This window comes from Oratosquilla oratoria, chromosome 32 (genome assembly GCF_046742065.1).
Source record: "Oratosquilla oratoria isolate Oo_2021 chromosome 32, ASM4674206v1, whole genome shotgun sequence".
Taxonomy (NCBI): domain Eukaryota; kingdom Metazoa; phylum Arthropoda; class Malacostraca; order Stomatopoda; family Squillidae; genus Oratosquilla; species Oratosquilla oratoria.
The window spans coordinates 11,316,984-11,344,692 of record NC_134808.1 but is presented as its reverse complement, the minus strand read 5'-3'; the positions used below and the strand labels follow the sequence as shown (position 1 = coordinate 11,344,692).

The 27,709-nt window shown below is 39.7% G+C and overlaps 1 protein-coding gene across 8 annotated transcripts in view; it reads right to left on the bottom strand.

The window, feature by feature from the left end:
• Positions 1 to 658: 658 nt before the first annotated feature.
• Septin1 (Septin 1) overlaps positions 659 to 27,709 on the bottom strand; it is a 231,472-nt gene continuing 204,421 nt past the window's right edge. For all 8 annotated transcript variants that reach the window (XM_076213809.1, XM_076213811.1, XM_076213808.1 and 5 more), the window contains one exon: positions 659 to 1,582. In XM_076213809.1, coding sequence (XP_076069924.1) covers positions 1,462 to 1,582 — 121 coding nt within the window. In that variant the 3' untranslated portion in view covers positions 659 to 1,461. The remainder of the gene's footprint in view (positions 1,583 to 27,709) is intronic.

The window sequence follows — 27,709 nt, the reverse complement described above, 5'->3', positions numbered from 1 at the left end:
GGAGTGATCTAATAGAAGTGTTCAAGTGGATCAAAGGCTTTAACAAGGGTGATGCAAACAAGGTCATCACATTAAAACAACAGGGCAGGACTCGTAGTAATGGTCATAAACTGGACAAATTTAGATTTAAAAAGGAAATAGGCAAGAATTGGTTTACTAATAGGGTGGTCGACGAATGGAATATACTGAGTAACCATGTAGTATGCGCTGAAACTATCAGTTGTTTTAAGAAACGATTAGACAACTTTATGGATGGGGATGACAGGTGGTGATGGATACGGAGCTGCCTAGTGTAGGCCTTATGGTCTCTTGCAGTCTCCTTCATTCTTATGTTCTATGTTAACCTCTTCCTCTTTTACCTGTTTCCTTTTACAAGGCTCAATCCTCTCTTCAGTCTGGTATAGTATAAAAATGGTCCACGGATATAAGGAATATTGAAAATATATGTCCACAAGCCTGGTATAAATTATAAAGGAAAGCATAAACATTCACTAACAAAGATTAATAGGTCAAATTCTTGAAACACTGATGTTCATAGACTGGCAGTTTAAGAAAAGGTGTGCAAGACTATTGGGTTTGGATAACCATGACATTATGCAATCCTGTAAGTTCATAGGACATAACATATATGGGAGTGAAGTAGTAAATAAGTACTCGCTACAAAGACAACTTACTTTACTTTTGCTCTTATTACTTATAATAAAATCTAACACATAGTACATACAGGAGTCAAGCAATGAACAAGGACTCACTATAAAGATGGCAGTATGTATTGTTCTCATTACTATAATTACTCTTAACCACAAAAATAAGGTATTACAAGGCAATATGAAAATCAGAGGGACTGGAACTCCAATATCAGGTTTACCTGAGAACTGGGTGGCAAAAAAAAAGTGATCATAAAATTTTACTTTCTAAATTATTCTAAATCATGAACAACAAATGAATTTTAGTTAATATGAAGAACCAGTCTTGTTTTCCATACTCTTCATACACATGGCACCCTTAATCTTATTATTTTCAATATTTCTAAGCTTCTAATTCTTAATTTCTAATCTAATTTTGTCCAGGAATCCAGACAGACATTATGCATATTAGTCATTCCAACCCTAGATTTTAATCCCAGGGAATATTAAAACATTCAAAAGAGGTCCAAGCCCCACCTAACTCCTTCATTGTTGATGTGGTCACAGACAATTTGAGAGAATTTGAAATCAGAAGCTGGTCAACTGTTACAGTAAAATAATGAAAGCATTAATATAGACCTATTCAGTATTTTAATAAGTGTTATAATTTCTTTCTGTCTAAAAGCAACAACACTTTCTTCAAAATGAAGAAATCAAATATTTTTATTTTTTATTTTTTGCATACATTCTTACTCTCACTATCTTTTAGTCATCTTTTTTGTCATTCCACTGGTGCATTTGATTTCCAATTTGTTGTCCTATAACTGCAATTTCATTATTTCTTGTCTTGTAGCTGTGCTTGCATTTTGGCCATCATTTCCTGCATCTGTTTGATTTGAGCTTCCTTTTCCTGGAGTGCAGTCCTCATGTCTGGAGTCTGCTCCTCTGGAGGGGGCCTGTAAGTAAATTACATAATTTACCAAAAGCTTTTTCCCTTTACACAGGAGGTAGCCTGCAAGTAAATTAAGTAGATCAAACTAGAGGTATAAAAAGAAAGTATACTTCTAACTTTGGTCCTCTTGTCTTACAAAATTATGAATGTATGAATAATTATATAAAAAACCCTGTATTTTAAATAATTATTTCACATCTGTCTATACAAATGAAGACAATACCAGCTTTTTCGGTTACTGAAGTTCAAATTGCACATCAGAATGGTAAAATATAAATAAAATGCTAGGACCAGACAAGATTTTCCCAAGGATCTTAAAAGAAGCTACAATTGAAATTTGTAACCAACAATCTTATTCGACAAATCCTTAACTTGTGGCAAATTACCTAAAGAATGGAAATTGGCTACAGTAACTCCCATATAAAAACAAGAAATAAACCTCTGCCCTGTAATTATTGCCCTATTAGTTTGGTATCAGTTGTATACAAATTAATGGAAACAATTCTAAGGGATAAAATTGTGGATTTCCTTGAAGCTAACAACTTAATAAGACTCACAACACAGTTTTAAATGAAAATGTTCATGTTTGACCAACCTCCTTGACTTGTTTAATGTTTTTATGTATGAAAAAAGCAAATAAACTAATGTAATTTACTTGGATTTCCAAAAAGTGTTTGATACAGTCCCACACGATCGTCTATTTTTCTCAGTGAATTACACTCACATGGCATCATTGGTAATATTCATAATTGGGTCAAAGACTGGCTAATGTAGAGAAAACAATGGATTGTAATCATTGGAAATTCATCTACTGGTGTGATGTAGTGAACAGTATTCCTCTGGAATCTGAACTTGGTTCAATTTTATTTTTGATTTATGATATGGACAGTGGTCTGGTATATAAAATACCAAATTTTTGCAAAGACACAAAAATTTCTAATAAAATAAATACATACATACATATACCAAGGGTTTTTCCCCCTTACAAGGGAGGTAGCCAAAAAGGAAAAGGCATAAAATACACTCCACGTCCCTCCACCCTCCCTCTCATCTTAGCACCTCCTGGATGATGGGTCATCCCTGCACCTTGTCCAGTGCCCTGGGTCAGAAGCAGTGTCGCAAGACACAGCACATCCACAGCAAGGCCGCTTCATTAAATCGGCGACCCCCCCCTCTCCGTCCCCCCGTGCATAGAAGGAGAAGACGGGGAGAAATCCCTTTGGGCTGCGTCAAATTTTGCTCGCACATACTACCTCACCCCCCTCTCCCACCCATTCCACCTCATGCATCACATCATCATCCATATACAACCATTCTCCATTCACCTCTGTCTTCTGTCCTCTTCCATCCTTCCTCAACAGACATTCCCCTCTTCCCCAAAGCCCCCTTCACCCCATCCATCCACCTCATCCTAGGACGTCCCATCATGTTCACTCCCTCCACATCTGCCTTCCATACCTCTTTTACTAGTCTTTCTTCACCCATTCTTTCCATGTGTCCAAACCATCCTAATACTCTTTCATCAACCCTATCTCCCAGCTCCCTTTCCACCCCCGTTCTTCTCCTCACCTCATTTCTCACTCTATCTAGCCTAGTAACCCCTATCATACTTCTCAGACACCTCATCTCAAACACATTTAAACTCCTCTCTTATGTTCCATGATTCTGCCCCATACAGTGTTGTTGGCACAATCACTCCTTCATACAGTCTCCTCTTAGCATCCATTCCCAAATGTCTATTCCTCATTACACTCTTTAATCCACCAAGGCATTTACTCACTTCTCTCAATCTACATTCTACCTCCACCTTCACTCCACCTTTTCCTGCCACATTTGCACCCAAGTATCTAAAACTATCCACTTCCTCCAGTCGCTCTCCCTTAATGCTCACTTCCAGTCTACTGCCCCTTTCACCCCTTGTACATCTCATCATCTTACTTTTACCCACATTTATCTTTAGCTTTCTTCTATCACATCCTCTCCCAAACTCTGTCACCAACTTCCTCAGTCCCTCCTCCGATCCTGCCACAAGCGCAGTGTCATCAGCAAACAACAGCTGGCTCACTTCTCACTTTTCTCCATTTTCTTTAACCATCTCCAATCCCTGACCCACTACCCTTGCATTTACCTCTCGCACTACCACATCCATGTATAAGTTGAACAGCCAGGGCGACATAACAATCCTTGACGAAGTCCCACCTTTTCCTCAAACCACTCACTCTCTCCATTTTTAATCCTGACACAAGCTCTACTACTCACATAAACACTCTTGACAGCTCCTAGAAGCTTTCCTCCTATCCCATATATCTGCATAACCTCCCACAGTGCCTTTCTGTCTACCCTATCGTAAGCCTTTTTCAGATCCATAAAAGCCAAAAAAACATCCTTCCCCTTTCCTATAGCTTTTTCACATATCTGTCTTAACACAAAGATCTGATCTACACAACCTCTACCCGTCCTAAATCCACATTGTTCCTCACCAATTACTCCCTCTGTTCCTCTCCTAATCATCTCAATCAAGATCCTCCCATAATCCTTCCCAACTACACTTAACAAGCTAATCCCTCTGAAACTACTACATTCACACTTGTCCCCTTTTCCCTTGTAAAGTGGAACTATACAGGCACTCCTCCAGTCCTCCGGCACTCTATCCTCTCTCCAGCAAACATTAAATGACCTCACCAGCCAGTCCACCATCACTGTACCTCCTTTTTTTTAGACATTCTGCATGGCATCCATCCAGACCAGGTGCCTTACCTGCTTTCATCATCTTAACAACTGCCTTCACTTCATCCTTCCTTATTTCTCCTTCATTTTCCTCACTCATCACTCTCATTTTCTTAGCATTTTCCACTGCAACTATCTTTCCCTCCCTATCCTCCTTCACATTTAGCAACTCCCTAAAATATTCTGCCCATCTTCCCCTTACTGCCTTCTCTTCCATTATCATCTCTCCATCTGCACCTTTTACCTTTTCTTCTCTACTTGATTCGCCTCCTCTTCCTCTCTTAATTTCTTTCCAAAACATCTTTTTATTACTTTCAAAATTTTCTGTCATACTCTTACCCCACTTCACATCTGCTCTCCTCTTTGCCTCTTTTACCTTTTGTTTTACTTCTCTTTTCTTTTCTTTGTACCTCTCATATGACTCACTTGTCCTATTCTGTAACCAATCTGTGAAAGCTCGCTTCTTCTCTTCTACAACCTTCTTTGTTTCCTCATCCCACCATTCACTACCTTTCCTTCTATTTCCTCCTGTCCTTCTTGTTCCACACACCATCCTTGCACACTTTGTGACTCCCTCCTTGAACCATCCCCATTCCTCCTCCACACCTAGCTCTTCTCTATCCTTCACTCCCTCCCACTCCTCCTTCAGCTTCTTCTTGTACTCCTTCTCCTTTTCATTTAAAGAGTTCACTCTAAGCACCTCCCTACCTTTTGTCCCTTTCCTCTTTCTCCATCTATCCTCCACTCTCAACTTACCTTCCACCAAAAAATGATCTGATATTCCCCCACCCTCTCCCCTTAGCACATGTACATCCTTAACTCTTCCTATCATAGTCCTATTTACCACTACTTAATCCATCAATGCTCTATCTACCACCCTTCCCTCCACCACCCTCTCCCATGTGTACTTATACTTGACTTTCTTCCGAAACACTGTATTTGCTATCATCAACTCTCTTTCTAGACACATTTCCACCATCAACTCTCCACTACGATTCTTTCCTGGAACTCCACATTTCCCAACCACTCCATCAATTGGACCATTTCCTACCCTAGCATTAAGGTCTCCCAGTACTGTTACATTGACAATTCTCCCTAAATCCTCTATGCACTCATTTAAATCTATCCAAAAGGCCTCCCTTTCTTCTACACTCTTCTCACTGCCAGGCCCATATGCACTTACAAAGACCCACATCTCCTTTCCCAGTTTCACCTTCATCCACATTATCTTTGAAGAAACCTCCTTCCACTCCACTACACGTTTACCTATCTCTTCACTTACTAGAATAGCCACCCCTTCCCTCCCTTGCCCTCTCTTCACTCCTGATAACCTCCCACTTACATTCCCAAACTTACACTCACCCTTCCCTTTCAACTTAGTTTCACTCAAAGCCAACACATCCATCTTTCTTCTCACAAACATATTACCTATCTCTTCCCTTTTACTCTCATCTGTACCACATCCATGCACATTAAAAGACCCAAACCTTAGGGTGCTCGTCCAAAAACTCCAAGACACTCTTATACCTTTACTTTTTCGTTTAGGAATGTCCCCTGTGGGGCTACAAGGAGAAGGATGCCTAGTCCCAATCCCCGTCCCTTTCTTCTCGCCTCTTACGATCCAAGTGGAAATACTTGGTGGCAGTATTCTTTTCCCCCACCACAGAAAATGAATACTCAGAGAAATGGTACAGGACAGCAGCAAGGGGTTGGGGGGACAGCATAACGGAGGGACAGTCATAGTATAAAAGTGTCATCATTTCTCTATGAAGAGTTTTCCTCTATCATAGACAAAATGATGTGTAGCTCTGGTCCGTAGGGGCACCCCATATAGACCCTAAAGTATCAACTGCAAGCTACTTTGCCACAATAACAAGCAGCCAATACCCCAGACGTGGATAAAATAAATATAGGTGCAAATTGGGATTAACTAGTCTGACTCAGATTGTTAAGATGAGCAATACATGACAAATGAAATCTACATATACATACATATACCAGAGGCTCCCTTATAAGGGAGGTAGCTCCCCCTCCCCCCTAAAAAAAAGACATAAAATCCACTCCCACCCATTCCATCCCCATTCACCCCTCTCCCTCCCTTTTATTTTGGCTCCTCCTGGATGATGCGTCATCCCTGCATCTCACTCACTGCCCCAATTCAGAAGCAGTGCAGCAAGACACAGCACATCCACAGCAAGGCTGCTTCATTTACTCAGCAACCCCCCCTTCTCCTTCCCCTCATGCAGAAAAAGCGGAGAGAGTAAGAAATCCCTCACACATACTCCCTTACCCCCCATCCCCCACTCCCATGCATCATAGTATCATCCATACACAACCATTCTCCATTCACACCCATCTTCTGTCTTCTCCCATCCTTCCTCAACAGACATTACCCTCTTCCTCAATGCCTCTTTTACCCTATATATCCATCTCATCCTTGGTCGCCCCCTCATGTTCACTCCTTCCACACCTCTTTTATTAATCTTCCTTTCATTTTTTCCATGTGTCCAAACCATTCCAATATTCTTTCATCAACCCTATCTCCCAACTCTCTTTCCACCCCTGTTCTCCTTGTCACCTTGTTTCTCACTCTATCCAGCCTAGTAACTCCTATCATACTTTTCAGGCACCTCATTTCAAAACTCTACTTGAGATGAAATAATAAGTGAAGTCCCACAGGGTTCAGTACTGGCTCCAGTAATGTTTGCTATGTAAATGACATGAAGGTGTAGAATGTTACATGAACTTCTTTGGAGATGACACAAAACTACTAAAGAAAGTACGGAAAAACATTGTGAACTGCTACAGGGAGATCTGGATAAGGTCTGGAAATGGAGTAAAAAGTGGGAAGTTGACTTCAACATTAAGAAATGTAGTATAATGGAATTTGGAAAAAGTAAAAAAAGAATATCTGGACAATATAAAATCGGTGCAAAGGAAGTAAAAAAATTTGGTTCCAAAAATGACCTAGGAGTATCATCACCAAAGACATGTCCCCTGACAAGCAGATACGTAAAACAGTTGGAGAAACCTACAATTTGTTAAGATCAATGAAGGTGGCTTTTAATTACTTGGATGAGGTAATGGTAAAGAAAATACTAGTCACACTGATAAGACCAAGATTGGAGTATGCAATGACACTAGGGACACCTAGTACAAAAAAGAATATAAGGAAAATAGAAATAATCCAAAGAGCAATGACAAAGATGGCCCTAACACTTTCAAAACTAATATATGATCAAAGATTGTCTAAACTGGAACTACCAACCCTAGAACAAAGAAGAAAAAGAGGTGATCTGTTGGCCATTTACAGAATCATGAAAGGCATGGACATCCTTGATAGAGAAGACTTATTAAATTGGGATAGAAGAAAAACAAAAGGACATGAAAACTCAAAAAGAGCCTTCCACACAGAGTACAGTAGTGGATGTCTGAAACAAATTGGATGAAACTGCAGTGTGTGCAAACACATTACATGAATTTAAGAAAAAGACGGGTCACCATGAGCATAGCTCCCCTTCCCATGTAATACAATTAGGTAAATACCTTCAAACTCCTCTTATGCTCCATGTTTCAGCCTCATACAATGCTGCTGGCACAATCACTCCTTCATACAATATCCTCTTAGAATCCATTCCCAAATGTCTATTTCTCATTACACTTTTTAATCCCCCTAGGCATTTACTTGCTTATCTCAATCTACATCCTACCTCCACCTCCACTCCTCTTTCCTGCCACATTCACACCCAAGTATCTAAAACTATCCACTTCCTCCAGTCTCTCTCCCTTAATACTCACTTCCAGTCTGCTGCCACTCTCTCCCTTTGTACAATTCATCACTTTACTTTTAGCCACATTTATCTTCAACTTTCTTCTTTCACACACTTTTCCAGACTATCACTAACTTCCTCAATCCCTCCTCTGATCCTGCTACAAGCACAGTGTCGTCAGCAAACAACTGGCTTATCCCCATTTTTCTCCATTTTCTTTAACCATCTCCAATACCTGACCCATTACCCTTGCATTTACCTCTGCACCATCCAATCTATGTATAAATTGAATAGCCATGTCACCATAACACATCCCTGGCAAAGTCCCACCTTTACCCCAAACCACTCACTCTCTCCACTACTCTCATAAAAATTATTGACTGCTCTTGACAGCTTTCCTCCTATCCCATATATCTGCAATACCTCCCCTAGTGCCTTCCTGTCTACTCTGTCATAAGCATTTTCTAAATCCATAAAGGCTCAAAAAACATCCTTACTTTTATTAGCTTTCTAACATATCTGCTTTATGACAAAAAATGTGGTCCATGCAACCCCAACCTGTCCTAAACCCACACTATTCCTCACTAATTACTCCCTGTTCCTTTCCTAATCCTCTCAATCAAAATCCTCCCATAAACCTTCCCTATATTCAACAAACTGATCCTGCTAAAACTACTACACTCATACTTGTCCCCTTTTCCCTTGTAAAGTGGAACTATACAGGCACTCCTCCAATCTTCCGGCAATCTACCAGCCAGTCCACCATCACTATACCTCCTTTTTTAGACATTTTGTATGATACCAATCTAACCCAGGTACCTTACCTGCTATCCTCATTTTAACAATTGCCTCCACCTCATCTTTCCTTATTTCTCCTCCATTTTCCTCACTCATCACTCTCATTTTCTTAGCACTTCCCACAGCAACTACCTTTCCTTCCCTATCCTCATTCATATTTAGTAACTCCCTAAAATACTCTCCCCATCTTCCTCTTCTCTGCCATCTCTTCCATTTTCCTCTCTCCATCTGTACCTTTTAACTTTCACAAATGGAACCTAATAAATGTAAAGTTATACATATAGGCAATAAAAGCAAATGTCATGATTATTTCATGAATATTAATAAACTTCAGAAATCAGATCAAGAAAAGGATCTATGTGTCATAGTACATACATACATATATACATATACCAAGGTTTTTTTCCCCCTTAACAGGGAGGTAGCCAAAAAGGACAAGGCATAAAATCATTCCCACCCATTCCATCCCCGAAAACACTCCACACCCCTCCACCCTCCCTCCCATCTTAGCACCTAGATGACAGGTCATCCCTGCACCCTGTCCACTGCCCTGGGTCAGAAGCAGTGTCGCAGGACACAGCACATCCACAGCAAGGCCGTTTCATTAAATCGGTGACCCCCCCCTCTCCATCCCCCCATATAAGGGAGAGGACGGGGAGAAATCCCTTCGGGCTGCGTCAAAATTTTTGCTCACACATACTACCTCACCCCCCATTCCCCCGTCCATTCCACCTCATGCATCACAATATTTTCCATATACAACCATTCTCCATTCACCCCTGTCTTCTCTCCTCTCCCGTCCTTCCTCAACAGACATTCCCCTCTTCCCCAAAGCCCCCTTCACCCCATCCATCCATCTCATCCTAGGACGTCCCCTCATGTTCACTCCCTCCACATCTGCCTTCCATACCTCCTTTACTAGTATCTATGTAAAAAGAGACCCTCCAGTGCACACACACATACACACACAAAGGGAATTATGCTGACTGAGTGACTGAAATGGAATAATTATTATAAAAATTAGTGCTTAATACACAATATGCAGGAAGACAAAAGTGAAAGAAGGAAAAATGAACCAGCAAAGGTCTGGATGTGAGCAAAGTGGAATCACCACTGGGGGTAATTCTTAAAAGATTCTGTATGAATGAAACCCCAAAATCATATCAAAGGTTGGATAATTACGTTTTTTCAGGGTTTGCAAGAGAAGGTGGATTTTTAGGTGAAAATGTGGAATTAGATAGAGAACTTAGGTAAACAATATTTTAAGAAATAGGGATATTAATGATTTATTGGATGAACTAATAGAATTGAAAGGTGAGTACAATGCAATGCCCAAAGAAATAACTCAACTTAAAAGAGGTAATGACGAGACCAACAAGGAGCTTGATCTGGAGAGAGAGAGAGAGAGAGAGAGAGAGAGAGAGAGAGAAAAAAAAAAATAATAATAATAATAATAAATAAATACCGGGTATGATAAAAAATGAAAGAATGAAAAATTAAAATAAAACAAATATGAGGCCTTGAAAAATGTGAAAGAACAAATACATGTGGTGACTGAGAAAGTTGGAGAAACAATCAAGGAGACTGATCTCCAAGAAAGGAAAAAACAATGGAAAGTGGAACAAGAAAATAAAAAGTTAACTTTTAAGGAAATAGTACAAAAACAAGTGGAAGAAAATGCCAAAGAAACGGTAATCAAAGTAATTAAGAAAAAAAGAAATTTGGTCAGAGACAGAGTGGATAAAAAAAATGTGCATTGTAGTTTATGGTATTAACCTCTTCAGTACGAGCCAAAATCTTGCGGGCAGCATTAGCTGTCAGACGTACGATGTGTCGTAATAATACTCACATCATGAAATATAGTCACCGCTTATATCGATCGTTCTCTCTTTCACCCGTGAATTTTGATAACCATAGAAAATGTGATGAAGACAGTTTAGAGAGTATGTCATTCTGCAGGGGCAACTACAATGAATATAATCAAGACGCCGATATGGCAGCCTCGCGTATCCACTTGCTCCTCATGCCGCCTACGTATGCGGCACCGTAGGGAAGGGGTTAAAGAAAAACATAATGTACCTTGATATCAAAGAGAAAAAGATGAGAAACTGCAAAAACAACTCTTGAGGAGATACAAGAGGAGGGGGCAGGATATGGACAAAGAGATTGAGGAAGTGCATAGAGTGGGAAAATACTCTATATATATATATATATATATATATATATATATGTATGTAGACCACTAAAACTCAAACTGAGATCTCAAATGATAACAGTACTATCAAAAACAACAAAGCTAGCATATTGTGGAAATTACAAAAATGTATGGATAAAAAAGAAATGAGCGATGAGGAAAAAGAGAAAGAGAAGGCACTTAGAAGTGAAGCAAACGGAAAAATAAAAATGAACGGACTGAATTTTTCTTTTTTTTTTTTTTGAGTGTTGACCTGAGGTTCAGATAATGGTTGATCAAAGAAAAGGAAACGCAATACACAAAAAAGGAGAAAGGAAAAAAATAAAAAACAACATATACCAACACAGATGGCATGATTTCAGGACTAAACCAATTAAATGACTATCTGGCAGTAGAAAAAACAGATGTAATGGGAATTGTGGAGACGAAATTAAAAAGTCCACTACCAACAAACACTGTGGGACAAAGTCTATACAACCATTGGATGAAAAATAGAAAGGAGAAACAGGGTGGATTCATGTTACTGACTAGGAAAGGATTAAATTGACTAAGATAACAGAAGGATAAAATAATGTAGAACTGATTATGGTAAAAATTGAAAACAGTGACATGAAAAGTAGAAAATTTGTGGTAAAGTATGTACCCTCTAAAATACAGTCTTGGACAGTGATTATTCCTAAATGTTGGAAGACACAAAGAATGCACTGATTTATTGAAAGAAGGAAGAAATATAGTAATTATGGGTGACTATCCCAAAAGAAAAATGTTGGGAAGAGATGACAGTGAAAGGTGGAGAAGACCTCTGGGGAAACATACTACTGGATATTACCACTGAATGACTCAATGGGTAAAGGAAAATATCAGATATAGAAACAATGAGGAACTGTTGAGACTTGAATTAATACCTAGATCAGAGCCTGAAATTGTGGAAACACAATTGGGAAAAGTGACCACTTACTAAAAGAGTTTGAACTAAAAGAACAAATCTATTTGAGAAGTGAGGAACATTGAAAAGGAAGATTACTGTGGAACAAAAGATTTTGAGAAACTTGTAAAATTCTTTTAAAATGCAAATTGGGAAAACTTCTTAAATGAAGAAACAAAGATTGGGAAAAAAAAAAAAAATTAATGAAATATATAAAGTGTAATAAACAAATATATACCAAAACAGAAGCAGGAAAGGGTGTATCGTATATACTCGTGTATAGGTTGCAGTTTTTTTAACTAAACATTTCGCCAAAACCAGGGGTGCAACCTATCCACTCGACATTAATGAGGGACGGCACTACTCTGTCACTGAAGTTGCAATGAAAGAAATAAACGTAACACAAAAAGAAATCAGTGATCAAATTAAAACCCTGGATGTCAGAAAATCACATGGCCCACACGGAATAGCAAACTGGATACTGAAAGAATGCATGGAAGAATTAACTGACAAAATATATGATATAATTAAATCCTCACTTAAAGAAGGAAAAGTACCATTGGACTGGAAAAAAGCAAACATTGTACCAATTTATAAGGGAGGTGATAAGGAAGATCTATCTAACTACAGACCAGTCTCACAAACAAGCACAATAGCAAAAATTTGTGAGTGATCAAAAACAGATGGGTTAAAATACCTGAAAGAAAAATCTATACTGAACCCAAATCAATTTGGATTTAGACAAGGGAGATCCTGTACAACAAATCTGATCTGCTTTTACTCAAGATTAGTAGACATAATACAAGAGAGAGATGAATGGGCAGACTGCTTTTCTGGACCTGTAAAAGGCATTCGATAAGGTACCTCATAGGAAACTAATAAATAAGATAGAGTCAAAAGGTGGCATCAGAGGAAAATTATTGGAATGGATGAAAGACTTCCTGATTGGGAGGAAAATGAGAGTTGTAATTAGAGAAAAATTCTCCAACTGGGAAGAAGTAAAAAGCGGTGTCCCGCAAGGATCAGTACTGGCCCCGATCATGTTCGCTGTATACATTAATGACATGAATGAAGGCGTGGAGTGCTATATAATTTTTTTTGCAGATGATGCAAAATTACTTAAGAAGGTAAAAACGGAAGAGGACTGCAACTCATTGCAACAAGATCTGGACACAATATGGAATTGGACTCAAAAGTGGGAAGTAAAATTCAATATTAAGAAATGCAGTATAATGGAATTTGGAAAAAGTAGAAACAGAATATCAAAAGATTACAGAATTGGGGAAGAAAAAGAAAAAAGAAAAAAAGAAAAAAAAAAAAAAAAAAAAAACTATGACAAAGATCTTGGAGTGATGATTAGAAAGGAAATGAAACCAGATAGGCATATAAATAAGATGTTTGGAGAAACCTACAACTTATTGAGAGCAATCAAAGTGGCATTTACTTATATGGACGAAGAAATGATAAGGAAAATACTAACTACACTAATAAGACCAAAATTTGAGTACGCAGCATCACTTTGGACATCCAGTACCAAAAAGAATATTAAGAAACTAGAAAGATTACAAAGAGCGACAACCAAACTAGCACCGACACTCGCCGAACTAACATATGATCAAAGACTATCCAAATTGAACCTACCAACTCTGGAACAAAGAAGAGAAAGAGGAGATTTGCTAACTATCTACAGAATAATGAAAGGAATGGAAGTTTTAGACAGGAACGACCTATTAGTGTGGGAAAACGAACAAGAGGAGACGGAAAAAAATTGAAAAAGGATAGTTATAGAAAAAAATTGAAAAGGAAGTTTCCCACACAGAGCGATAAATACACGGAACAAATTAGACAACAAAACAGTATGTGCTAACACTATACAAGATTTTAAGATAAAACTTGATGTGGAGAGATACAAAAACGGGTTACCACGAGCATAGCTCCCCTCCCGTATATTACAACTGGGTAAATGGCAATTTCAATGTGACAATGACACAAAATTTCAGTGGTGTTAGCACAATATGCATCGGAAAGCTTTACAAGTCTTTTATATACACAAAATATATATATCAAAGGTTCCTACCACCTCACTGCTTTAAACTGAACTATTGCTGCTAGAAAATCGTATATCAATTACAATAAAATCATAAAATATTCTCTTTTCCAACTCTTTTGTATGTTTTATAGTGATTATAAGCAATGCAACCTTGACCCTATGTTTACCATACATCACCTGTTTCACTCATGGCTGCGTTTCTATGATATGTGCGCAAATTATGTTTTTGTAGTGTAATGTATCATAAGTAAACTTATGATTTTCATAATAAAAAAATTATAATTTTCGTAAACTTCCATTAGGCCTACTGTACTATCTACAGTAGATTGCACAGAGTTTTAGGCCAAATAACTGCAAACCCTAATCATGAGTGTAAGAGAATGAGCTAAGACGTAGGTTTTAAGCTGAAAGTGGTGGATTACGCAGAACAAGGACACAGATCTGCAGAAAGGGAGTGTAGGGTTTCAGAAAAGGTAGTGAGGGGATGGAGAAAGCAAAAAGATCAGCTTAAAGAAATGCCAAAATCCAAGAGAGCAGCAAGGTTTTCAGTATTTGCATACCAAAGTCTTGAAAAAGAATTGATTGATTGGGTTGTAGACCTTAGAAATAATGGGCTTATTGTGAATAGAATTGCAATAGGAACCAAAGCCCTTTAGCTAGCACCGAAATATCATTTTACACAATTTAATTCTTCAGCAAGCTGGTGTACAAGATTCATGAATATATTTGGATTGACATACATATACCAAAGCTTTTTCCCCCTTACAAGGGAGGTAGCCAAAAAGGAAAAGGCATAAATTCATTTCCACCCATTCCATCCCTGAACACACTCCACACCCCTCCACCCTCCCTCTTATCTTAGCACCTCCTGGATGATGGGTCATCCCTGCACCTTGTCCACTGCCCTGGGTCAAAGGCAGTGTTGCAATCCACAGCAAGGCCGCTTCATTAAATCAACGGCCGCCCCTCTCCGTCCCCCCCATGCATAAAAGGAGAAGACGGGGAGAAATTCCTTCGGGATGTGTCAAATTTTGCTCACACATACTACCTCACCCCCCATTCCACCTCATGCATCACAACATCATCCATATACAACCATTCTCCATTCACCCCTGTCTTCTGTCCTCTCCCGTCCTTCCTCAACAGACATTCCCCTCTTCCCCAAAGCCCCCTTCACCCCATCCATCCACCTCATCCTACGACGTCCCCTCATGTTCACTCCCACCACAAAGAAACAAATAAAGAAACTAATATAACAATATACAAACAATGCATACGCTCAGTGATGAATTATGCGAGTCCTGCATGGGCTCCTAATCTCAGTGAGACACACCACAACACCCTTCAAATCATACAAAACAAAGCCCTAAAAACAATTACAGGCTGCACAAATACATCACCTACAGACCATTTACACCATGAAACAAAAGTCCTCAAAGTCAAGGACCACCTCGACATGAGAGGCACACAAACACTTGCTGCAGCCACCACAAACACATCACACCCACTACACTACATAGCAGAACACCCACACACACCAAGAAACATTAAAACTACACCCAAAGACCTTTATTACGCACAGATACTCTCTTCTCTTCCTCCACAACCACCAAATACCAGCCTCCGGAAACATATTCATAATCATATCACTCACCGCTCCATTAACACACTGAAAGACAACACACTGCTGCATGCCAGACCCCCTGATATCCACCCTTCTGAATCCTCTCTCCCACGAAAGGACAGAGTCCACTTGGCCAGACTGCGATGCGGTCACCACCCAGCACTTCTAAGCTACCAGAAGAGGCTGGACGACCGTGTTGTGAACAGCTGCCCAGGATGTAACACTTCACCCCATACCATACAACACATAATGGAAGACTGCATTATACACAATCATGCACGCAAACAACACAACATACACTCTATAAAGGATTTGTGGGAAAACCCAGTTTCGGCTGTGGCCTTCCTTGGGGAGACGGGACTGCTCGGACAGACAGTCTAGGGAACGACAACAACAACAACAACAACTCCCTCCACATCTGCCTTCCATACCTCTTTTACTAGTCTTTCTTCACTCATTCTTTCCATGTGTCCAAACCATCTTAATACTCTTTCATCAACCCTATCTCCCAACTCCCTTTCCACCCCTGTTCTCCTCTTCACCTCCTCATTTCTCACTCTATCTAACCTAGTAACCCCTATCATACTTCTCAGACACCTCATCCCAAACACATTCAAACTCCTTCTCTCCTCCTCTCTTATGTTCCATGTTTCTGCTCTATACAGTGCTGTTGGCACAATCACTCCTTCATACAGCTCTTAGCATCCATTCCCAAGTGTCTATTCCTCATTACACTTTTTAATCCACCAAGGCATTTACTTGCTTCTCTCAATCTACATTCTACCTCCACCTTCACTTCACCTTTTCCTGCCACATTTGCCCCCAAGTAACTAAAACTATCCACTTCCTCCAGTCGCTCTCCCTTAATGCTCACTTCCAGTCTACAGCCTCTTTCACCCCTTGTACAGCAAAAAACTCATATTGCTCAAAAACTGCTAAAAGACATTGAGTAAAAAGTTCATAATTTTGCAAAATTTGTTCTGAAGGAGAGTAAAATGTTTGATTTTTCCTTAGGAAATATTGGAAACATGGATGAAATTCCCATGTATTTTGATATGCAGGTAAACACATCTACAGAGTGGGAAGTAAAACTGTTACAGTAAAAACTACAGAACATGAAAAGCAGCATTTTACTGTTGTGCTAGCCTACCAAGCTGATGGAAAAAAAGCTTCATCCAATGGTTATCTTCAAAAGGAAGAATATTCTAAAGAAAGCTTTTCCACCAGGTGTAATTGTGAAAGTACATCCTATGGGATGGATGGATGAAAACCTAACAAAAGTTTGGTTGGATGAAGTGTGGATGAAAAGGCCAGGGGTTTTGCTCAAGCCCAGAAGTCTTCTAGTCTGGGGCATGTTTAAGTCACATTGCTGTGAGTCTGTCAAAGTTAAGCTGAAGGAATACCGCACAAGGCAAGCAGTCATTCCGGGTGGTTGCACTTCTGTTCTGCAGCCACTTGAAGTTTCAGTAAATACACCTTTCAAGACTTACATTCTGAAACTGTGGACATCTTGGATGATATCTGGTGAAAAGGAATTAACTAAAGGTGGTGCACTGAAAAAACCTGGATTGAGTTTAATTATCAACTCCTTAAAAAAATGTTGCATCTCAAATGTCATGGATGGAAGTGAAGACATGTTATATGAGGATTTGGTTGCTTCAACTACAAGCACATATGAGGATGAAGATGAACCTAACATAACTGATGATGAGCTGAATGACTACTATGAAATGACCAATGATGATATGTTAATTGATGAACAAATGATAAGGTTGTTTGAAAGTGATGACAGTGAAAGAATTTTTTCCAGGTTTGACAGTGATGGTGACAGTGACTCGTTTTGAGTTTGTTCGGACTTTGGGCATTTTCTTATTTGAGGACCTTATTTTCCCTTTGATGGAAAGTAACTGGCACTAAGGGGGCGCTTATTCCCATATTCTTTTATTAAGTTTATCGAATTGTTCTATTGAACTTGGTGGCCTCTATTGTTTCTAATCGTGGTTTCCCTTGTTTTGTCTGTTCTTTTGAGTTTTCAAACGGTTGTCATTATATCATATCTTGATGAAATTTCTTTAAGATCTGTCTTATTGGTTGGTCTATAAGACAGTTTGAACAGTATGACAGTCATGCACTTGTGAATTTAGGGACGAGTTTGTTTGGGTTGTTGTATCAAAATGACTAGTGACGAAGTCATTTTCCGAGTCTGAGGACTTAAAAAAAAGTCCGAAGACAATGAGCCCATAAAAAATGTCTAATAACAAAGGACATAAAGGCTCTTAAAAATTTTTCAACTTGATACTTTATCTCTGTCCTTGACTCCATGTTAACCCAGATTGAAGATTCCCTCTCGGAAATACAAAAATTTGACGAAAATATGTACTTGTTACTCCCTGAAGAAAGGACGAAGATATGGAAAAATCCAGGGCTTACCACCTGTCTATCCTCCTAGAGTTGTCTCCTTTTAAGGAATGGAGACAAGGATTAAGGGTTCTAAGGTTCCAAGGTTCTAAGGTTGGTGATTCTAGCAAATCCACTGGAGTTGATTCTGTAAAACTTCTTCAGCACTTTGAGAGCAATTCTCACAATCCCTTTGCCTACTTCAATTTTAAAAAGGGTTTTCAGAATGCCATTGCTGGTATTCCCAATCTGACTAATAGTTAGAAATTAATTTATTTAAAAGGGTATCTCAGAGGGGAGCCTTTTCACTTAGTGGAGAAATTACCTGTAGATGATTCTAATTATGACACTGCATTCATTCTTCTTGATGATTTGTTTTTTAATAAGGAAAAGATCTTTGACAAGATGTTAAATTCTATTATTAATGCACCTGAGGTCTCCAAGTTGAAGGACCTAATAAGTTACATTAGGTCTGTAGATTCCAAACTACAAGACCTTAAGGGGATTGGAGTTGACTTTACTAAGGCTGGAAGCGAGGGCCTCCTTTTCATCAGCAAGTTAATTTCAAATTGTCTCGGGTGATTAATTCAAATTATCCCAATTTTAATCAGCTTAAAGAAGTTTATCAATCTGTTTTAGATAGACTTAAAATGGTATCTGATGACCTTAACGTCAAACCCAGACGAAGTGATACTACCAGCTCCCTTGCATTCAAGGAAAATTCCTTGAAAAATCCTGTTGATTCTAGCAAGGGAGTTGGTCACTCCTGTTAACCCGTAAAATCCGACGACCCCTCAAATCAATTCGTCTCTGATGACGAATTTATGACCGAAAAATTGAGTCTTATCAAATTGAATAAAATTATGCTTAACTTCTTTGGAATACTCAGGCGCATCGGCCAAGACACATAAAAATCATATACCCACTCTAGGATGGCTATGAGAAAGGTTGGAAGTTGTAGATCTGGTGTGAGAATCAGTAGCGGCAACTTTTACTACCAGACTTGGGCAGTGTGCTATGGCGTGCTCAGATGAGCCTGCACGATGGTTGGTATCAGCGCAGTTTGGTTTCAAGCACCTTTTGCACCAGATAGATAGAGCAAGTTCTTAGGGACACCATAAACGTGCAGAAAAAATTATTTGGTGGATTTGGCGATGAGGAAGAGTGGTTGAAGGTGTAAGAGTCTTTCTGTGCATGGCTGATTTTGTACACACTATTGCGTAATGCGTTGTTTTTGCGCAACCACGCCCACACATACAAAAGCTTCCTCTTAGTTCCTTGAGGCATGTTTACACTAATATCACACTGATTGAGGTAGATAATCCCGATAAATAAGATGCAAAAAGCACTCCCAAGTCACCACGTGTATCAATGCTCTACCGCGTTATGAAAGCACTAACTGGCATCATAGCATTCTCTGGGCAGTGTTGATAAGTCAGACAAACTTCCCTAAAAGTATGAAAGCGCTACCAAATCTAGCACGATTTCTGTAAGGGGTTGAATATCATGCTGCCCGGGCGGCATATCGGTTCTCCCCAGTGCTGCCTCCCGGGCGGCATATCGGAGTTAACTGGTTAAAGTCAATCCAGATTCCATTAAAAAGTCTATCTTCAGATGTAGATTTTGTCCCACTTCTGACCATGCAAGTTCAAAGTGTTCTTCCTATATTTCCCTTGAACACAGAAAAGCTAGAGCAGCTCAATTAGGACTGTGTAACCGATGTTTGAATCATGGACATGGCTCTTTGGAATGCCCCGGGTTAAAGGCCGCTCTGCCTTATAAATGTTTTGTGTGTAACAAATCCGAGCACCATGGAGCCATGTGTCCTATGGCTAACAAGTTAACTATTTCCAAAGGGAAAATGTTTAATTTCCATAGTTTATCTGATTCAATTGTTCCTTTGGTTTCCCTTCCTGTTAGCAGAGGCAAGAGAACTACCCAATGTCTCTTTTTATTAGACACTGGAGCCCAGTTTTCCATCATTAACAAGGAATTGGTGGAGGACAGAGTTGGACCTTGTTTAAGTCCTCCTATGGACAAGTTGGTTTCTTCATTTGGTTTACCTCTAATGAATAAAAGAGGTTTTAATTACACTGCAAACTTAAAACTCCCCTCCGGGATGAATCTGTTTAGTTTGTTTTTTGCAATAGAAGGATTCAACTTGTCCATACAAATTCCTTCATTATCCTCTGTACTCCAAAGTATGAACAATCATGAATTTTATGTTTCCCCTAGTTTTCCCAAGGTGAAGGGAGATCAACTGAAGGTTTTAGGCATCATTAGAAATGACATTCTGCAAAAGTTTCAGCCGTTTTCTATTGAGAGAGCCCCCTTATATGGTAGCCCATTTTGCAAGGTTATTAAACTTGCTGATGGTTTCATTCCATAAGGGACTGGGGTTCAATATATCCCTCCTAGTGAGAAACCTTTCTATATAAGGAGAATGATAAAGGGGGTTTGTGAAATGCCCTCTAATGAAGTACAAAATTTTGATAGCTTCAAATTTAAGGAGAAACCTTTGAGGACAATTCCCGAATCTGATCTTAGAGTAGATTCATTAAATTGTACTGAGGAATACAATGGGGATTCTCTTATTTTCTACAATTCTTCTTTAAGAGCCAATGGAATTTCTCTAAAGAAACCTGAGAAGGGTACTTCCTGTACTCAGTCTAAAAAGACTGTTAAATTCTTTCATCCCAAAAAGTTAGGCAAAGAAAAGTTACTAGTCAATTTCTGTTTAGAACCAGTAAGTTTACAATTTGATCTTTTACAGGAAGTCTTTGTTAACTCTAATGTAGAGTATGGTCTTGATAATTTTTATTCTTTAGAATCCATTGGCATTAAAGAAGAACAAACCCCTGATATTGATGCTTTGGAAGTTGATAAATTTAAACAGTCCATTTCCTTCGAGGATGGACACTATTATGTAAAGATCCCATGGAAAAAGGGATTTGTTGGACCTTGTTACCTCAAATCTAAAGATTGCCTTGGCAGTGGCACAAAGGGTCTATGACAGGCTTGAGCAAACGGGCCTTAGGGAGGAATATGAAGCTGTGTTTGACCAGCAAGACGCCTTGGGTATTATTGAACCAGTTACTAAAAGAGTCCCTGGCCAAATTTTTATACACCATAGACATGTGCTCAAGAATGATGATCTTGCCACCTCTGAAATAAGACCTGTTTTCAACTGCTCTCTCAAAATAGGAAAAGCCCCTTCCTTAAATGAAGCTGCATTCCCGGGAGTTGATTTGATGAACAACCTCCTCTCTCTTGTTGTATTTCAGAACCAACAATTTTGTCATTTTAGCAGATATCATGAAAGCTTTCTTGCAGATCCGTTTGAAGGATGAGGGTGATTGTAATAGGTTCTGTTTCTTTAGGAGAATTAACAACCAATATATTCCTTACAGATATAATACTATCATTTTTGGTTTCATCTGCTCTCCTTTCATATTGAACTTCATTATCCAACATCACCTTTCCATGCAGCCTGACATTCTAACTGCCTCCTTAATCAAGGATAAATTCTATGTAGACAATCTGGTCTACACAACCAATGAATTTCGTTCCCTCCCTGCTATGGTCGAGAGGATTAAAGAGATCATGCTTAATGGAGGTTTACCTCTCAGGGAGTGGACATGCAACCAGACTTCTGTTCTTTCTGTTCTTGAACAAGAAGTCATTTGCAATAAGGAAGAGATAAAGGTGTTGGGATATATTTATAATAAGAATTATACCTTGAGAATCAAGGATGTTTCCCTTAACATTAGGTCTTTTTTCTCCTGTGTTATTACAAGGAAAAATTCTTATTAGAGATGTGCCAAAAAATGGTAGATTGGGATTTGAAATTGGATAGCGAGTTGCATACAAGATGGAAGAAGTTATGCGAAAACTTTAGGGAGGTTAATGACTTATCCTTTAACCCCTTCACTATGGGCCACATCGTACGCCTGGCAGCATTAGCTGCCAGACGTGCGATGTTGCGTCATAATACTCGCATTATAAAAAATAAAGTTACTGCTCTATCGCTCGTTCTCTTCCACCCGTGAATTTTGATAACCATAGAAAATATGATGAAGCCAGATTACAGAGTATGGGGGTCACGCAGGTACGACTACAATAAATATAATCAAGACGCCGACGTCGGCATCCTCGCGTACCCACTTGCTCCTCATGACGCCTATGTAGGTGTCACTGTATGGAAGGGGTTAAAAGGAAATCTTTTTGTTCTGAATCTACCCTTAAATTATTTGTTTTTGCTGATGCTTCTAAGGAAGCCTATGGATGTGCCATATATGTAGGGCAAGAAAGAAGAGAGTTAAAAGAGTCTAATGGCTCTCTTCTATTTGCCAAGGTCAAGGTGGCTCCTATTAAACAAAGAACATTACCTTCTTGGGAGCTTATGGCAACTTTACAATCTTTGAAATGCCTCAAAACTATTTTTGAGGAAGGACCGGTGTCTGCCCCATTGGTTAATGCTGTGGTACTCCTTGTTGATGGTTCAGTGATGGTGGACTGGTTGGTGAGGTTATTTAATGTTTGCTGGAGAGAGGGTAGAGTACCGGAGGACTGGAGAAGTGCAGGTATAGTTCCTCTATACAATGGAAATGGGGACAAGTGTGAATGCAGTAGATTCAGAGGGATTAGCCTTATAAGTGTAGTAGGGAAGGCTTATGGGAGGATCTTGATTGAGACGATTAAGAGAGGAACAGAAGGAGTAATTGGTGAGGAACAGTGTGGATTTAGGACAGGTAGAGGTTGTGTAGATCAGATCTTTGTGGTAAGACAGATATGTGAGAAAGCTATAGGAAAGGGGAAGGATGTTTTTTGGGCTTTTATGGATCTGGAAAAGGCTTATGATAGGGTAGACAGAAAGGCACTGTGGGAGGTTATGCAGATTTATGGGATAGGAGGAAAGCTTTTGGGAGCTGTCAAGAGTTTTTATGAGAGTAGTAGAGCTTGTGTCAGGATTAGAAATGGAGAGAGTGAGTGGTTTGAAGTAAAGGTGGGACTTCGTCAAGGATGCGTTATGTCGCCCTGGCTGTTCAACTTATACATGGATGGGGTGGTGCGAGAGGTGAATGCTAGGGTAGTGGGTCAGGGATTGGAGATGGTTAAAGAAAATGGAGAAAAGTGGGAGGTGAGCCAGCTGTTGTTTGCGGACGACACTGCGCTTGTGGCAGGGTCGGAGGAGGGATTGAGGAAGCTGGTGGCAGAGTTTGGGAGAGTATGTGATAGAAGAAAGCTAAAGATAAATGTGGGTAAAAGTAAGGTGATGAGATGTACAAGGGGTGAAAGTGGCAGTAGACTGGAAGTGAACATTAACCCCTTCCATACGGTGCCGCACACGTAGGCGTCATGAGGAGCAAGTGGATTCGCGACGCTGCCATATCGGCGTCTTGATTATATTTATTGTAGTCGCCCCTGTGTTTTTACATTCTCCCAAATGCGCCCTGAATCCCATTCTCTGTGGTTTTCAAAATTCGCGGGTGAAAGAGAGAACGATCGATATAAGCGGCGACTATATTTTATGATAAGAATATTATTACGTGACGTCATACGGCTGGCATTGGCTGCTGCCCGCGAGATTTAAGTCCCGTACTGAAGTGGTTAAGGGAGAGCGACTGGAGGAAGTGGATAGTTTTAGATACTTGGGTGCAAATGTGGCAGGAAAAGGTGGAGTGAAGGTGGAGGTAGAATGTAGATTGAGAGAAGCAAGTAAATGCCTTGGTGGATTAAAGAGTGTAATGAGGAATAGACATTTAGGAATGGATGCGAAGAGGAGACTGTATGAAGGAGTGATTGTGCCAACAGCACTGTATGGGGCAGAAACGTGGAACATAAGAGAAGAAGAGAGGAGTTTGAATGTGTTTGAGATGAGGTGTCTGAGAAGTATGATAGGGGTTACTAGGCTGGATAGAGTGAGAAATGAGGAGGTGAGGAGGAGAACAGGGGTGAAAAAGGAGCTGGGAGATAGGGTTGATGAAAGAATATTAGGATGGTTTGGACACATGGAAAGAATGAGTGAAGAAAGACTAGTAAAAGAGGTATGGAAGGCAGATGTGGAGGGAGTGAACATGAGGGGACGTCCTAGGATGAGGTGGATGGATGGGGTGAAGGGGGCTTTGGGGAAGAGGGGAATGTCTGTTGAGGAAGGAAGGGAGAGGACGGAAGACAGAGGTGAGTGGATAATGGTTGTATATGGATGATGTTGTGATTGCATGAGGAGGACTGGGTGGAGGGGGGGGGGGGTTAGTATGTGTGAGTAAATTTTGACGCAGCCTGAAGGGATTTCTCCCCGTCCTCTCCTTATATGCAAGGGGGGATGGAGAGGGGGGGTCGCCGATTAAATGAAGCGGCCTTGCTGTGGATGTGCTGTGTCTTGCGACACTGCTTCTGACCCAGGGCAGTGGGCAAGGTGCAGGGATGACCCGTCATCCAGGAGGTGCTCAGATGAGAGGGAGGGTGGGAGGGGTGTGGAGTGTATTTAGGGATGAAATGGGTGGGAGTGTTTTTATGCCTTTCCCTTTTTGGCTACCTCCCTTGAAAGGGGGAAAAAGCCTTGGTATATGTATGTATGTACTCCTTGTTGATAGTCAAGTTGCTCTTTCTTGGATCCTGACCAACAAAGCTCCTATGAAGAATATTTTTGTTAATAATAGATTGAAAGAAATTTCCAATCTTTTGGAAATTTTCAAGGCCAAGTATACTCCTATTCCCTTTATTTATGTTCCTTCTGAACATAATATGGCTGATTTTATAACCAAACCTTGTAGTGCTAAGGTGTTCAAGGAAAAATTCAATTGGTGAATTTATGGGCCAGAATGGTTGATGTGGCAGAAGGGTCACTTGGAATGTATTCCCTCCAGCATCAAGGTAGACATTGTCAATGCGGCTGTTGTCCAAGTTGACACTCCTCCTCTAATTGATGTCTTAAAGTTTTTTTCTCACAGCAAACTTTTACATCACACTTCTTTGATCTTTAAGGCTGTCTTTTTGTTTAAGGAGTCTAATGCTGACCCAGTTAACCACTTCCATACGGTGACGCCTACGTAGGCGTCATGAGGAGCACGTGGGTACGCGATAATGCCGATGTCGGCGTCTTGATTATATTTATAGTAGTCGTACCTACGTAACCTCCATTCTCTCTAAACTGGCTTCATCATATTTTCTATGGTTATCAAAATTCATGAGTGAAAGAGAACGAACGATTGAGCACTGACTTTATCTTTTATAATGCGATTATTATGACGCAACATTGCACATCGAGCAGCTAATGCTGCCAGACGTGCGATGTGCCCCGGAGTGAAGAGGTTAAGGCTGCTTCTAATTATTTGATGGGTATAATACAAAAGGATTCCTTCCCTGCTGAATTGGCTTATTTATAGAACTCCAATACTAATGACATACCTCCTTTAGTAAGTCAAATGAACTTGTTTTTGGACAAGAATGGTTTGATAAGGACCAAGGGCAGAATTGACAAGAACATTGACCTCAAATATGAGGTTGTGAATCCCCTTTTTTTGTCCAAATCTCATCTCTTGACTAAACTCGATATTCTTTGCTCATTGCCAAGTAATACACACGGGACTGCAAGCTACTCTTAATTTCCTTCGCATGCATAGATTCTGGATCTTTAAAGCCAGACAAGCTGTTTTAAACATTTTGAAGGATTGTATAGTTTGTAAAATATATAATTCCCGTGCTGTTAACTATCCTCCTCCTTCCTCTTTACCTGCCTCTAGAGTAAATTTAAGTGTGCCTTTTGCCCATACTGGTGTGGATTACATGGGGCATTTATGGGTTAGAGACAGATGGAGATAAGGTCAAGGCTTACATTTTGATATTTACTTGTTTTAATACTAGAGATGTCCATTTGGAAGTTGTGGATTCTATGTCCACTGCTGAGTTCATTTTGGCTTTCGTTAGATTTACTAACAGATATGGAATTCCTTCTGCTGTTTATTCTGATAATGCCAAATCCTTTATACAAGCGGGAAATATTATTGGACAACTTCTATCATCTTCTGAATTTGAAGAGAAATTTAAAACTTTCCCTGTTCAGCACAGAACCATCCCTGTTTATGCTGCCTGGTATGGTGCCACATGGGAAAGGTTAATTCAGATGGTGAAACAATGTCTCTACAAGGTATAGGGTAGGTCTGTTCCTTCCCTGGGAGAGATTACCACTCTTTTGTCCGATGTTCAAAAATTTTTGAACAATAGACCTCTTACTTATCGTTCCTGTGAAAACGAGGTAGATGTTATTACCCCTAATCATTTCCTTATAGGAAGGACCATTCCTTCCTTGATGTTTGGCGATTTGGAACAAGTCCCTGAATGGGAATCAGGAGAAGACTATCCTTCTCTTCTTAACTTAGTCATGGACTGTAGGGATTATTTTTATGAAGTTTAATAAACGATGGCTGACAGAGTACTTGGTTAGCTTAAGGGAAAGGGATAGAGCTGCGTACCACAGTTCTAGAAGCTGGGAAAAGGGTGACATTGCTTTTATGAAACTGACTTTTAAGACCAGACCCTTCTGGCCCTTAGTTCGTGTTGTTGAAACTTTTCCTGACCAAGACCATGTGATATATACTGTCTCTGTCGTTAAGCCCGATGGAAATTCTATCAAAGTCAATGTTAGACTTTTAATCCCTCTAGAGCTCCATCCTGAGTTACATTTCTGTCATGAGGATGAATCCCCTGGGGATCCTATTTTGCAGGCTAATGAGTTGGAGCCCCTTGAAGAGGCCTCAAACTTGGAGGAGGTTATTTCTTTGGAAAACGACTGTGTCGCTCCAGAACCTACCTCTTTGAGACCTTCTCATAAGATTGTGCTAGCCTCTAGAGACCAACTAAGGTCTCTAGCTCTTAAAAAGTTATTGTAAATTTTCCTCAAAGGTGTTGTATTCATTAAACACCTTTTTGTTGTCAGGGAGGTTGTGGTAATTGTTTTTGGGAATCTTAGTGTTTACCTTAGTTCAGGAAACTTCCCTCAAAGTGTTATTTTCTTCAATTCAGGAGCCTTTCCTGAAACTTCGAACCAAGCCTATCATAACTCTAAGGAAGATACGATTAAACTCCCCTCCTCTTTATTTTGTTTATTAAATCTATGTAACTATTTTGGTTTGATAAATCGGGAATTAACTTTGAGAAATTGAAGTAAATATTAACCCATGGCCTTCTGAGCTCTTTTCAAACTCATAAGAGTCCCTTGGTACACTGTGTGCACTAATGTCGGAACAGTCGTCAGATTACCCTGAGCTCAGGATGAAGGACTTCTTTTTTGGAAACCTCTAACCAAGGGATCACGTCTTCAGTTCAGAAGGCCTTCAAGATATGGTATTTCTAAAGCAACTACTTTTAGAGAATTTACACAGGTTAAAACAAAGGTGGCCGGTAAGTTCTCAAATGTAACTACTGAATTATTAAACCGTAGTTTTATCTTTCTCAATTTAAGTCTTTCTTAGTCAAAAATAATACTCCCCCACCCTGTTTTTCCTTTCTATTTTTTGTCCAATATCTATACACACCTTGGCCCACAGTATTTGGTGGTAGAGGACTTTTTAATTTCACTTCTACAATTCCCATTATGTCTGATTTTTCTAATGCCAGAGTCATTTAATTCAGTCCTGAAATTATT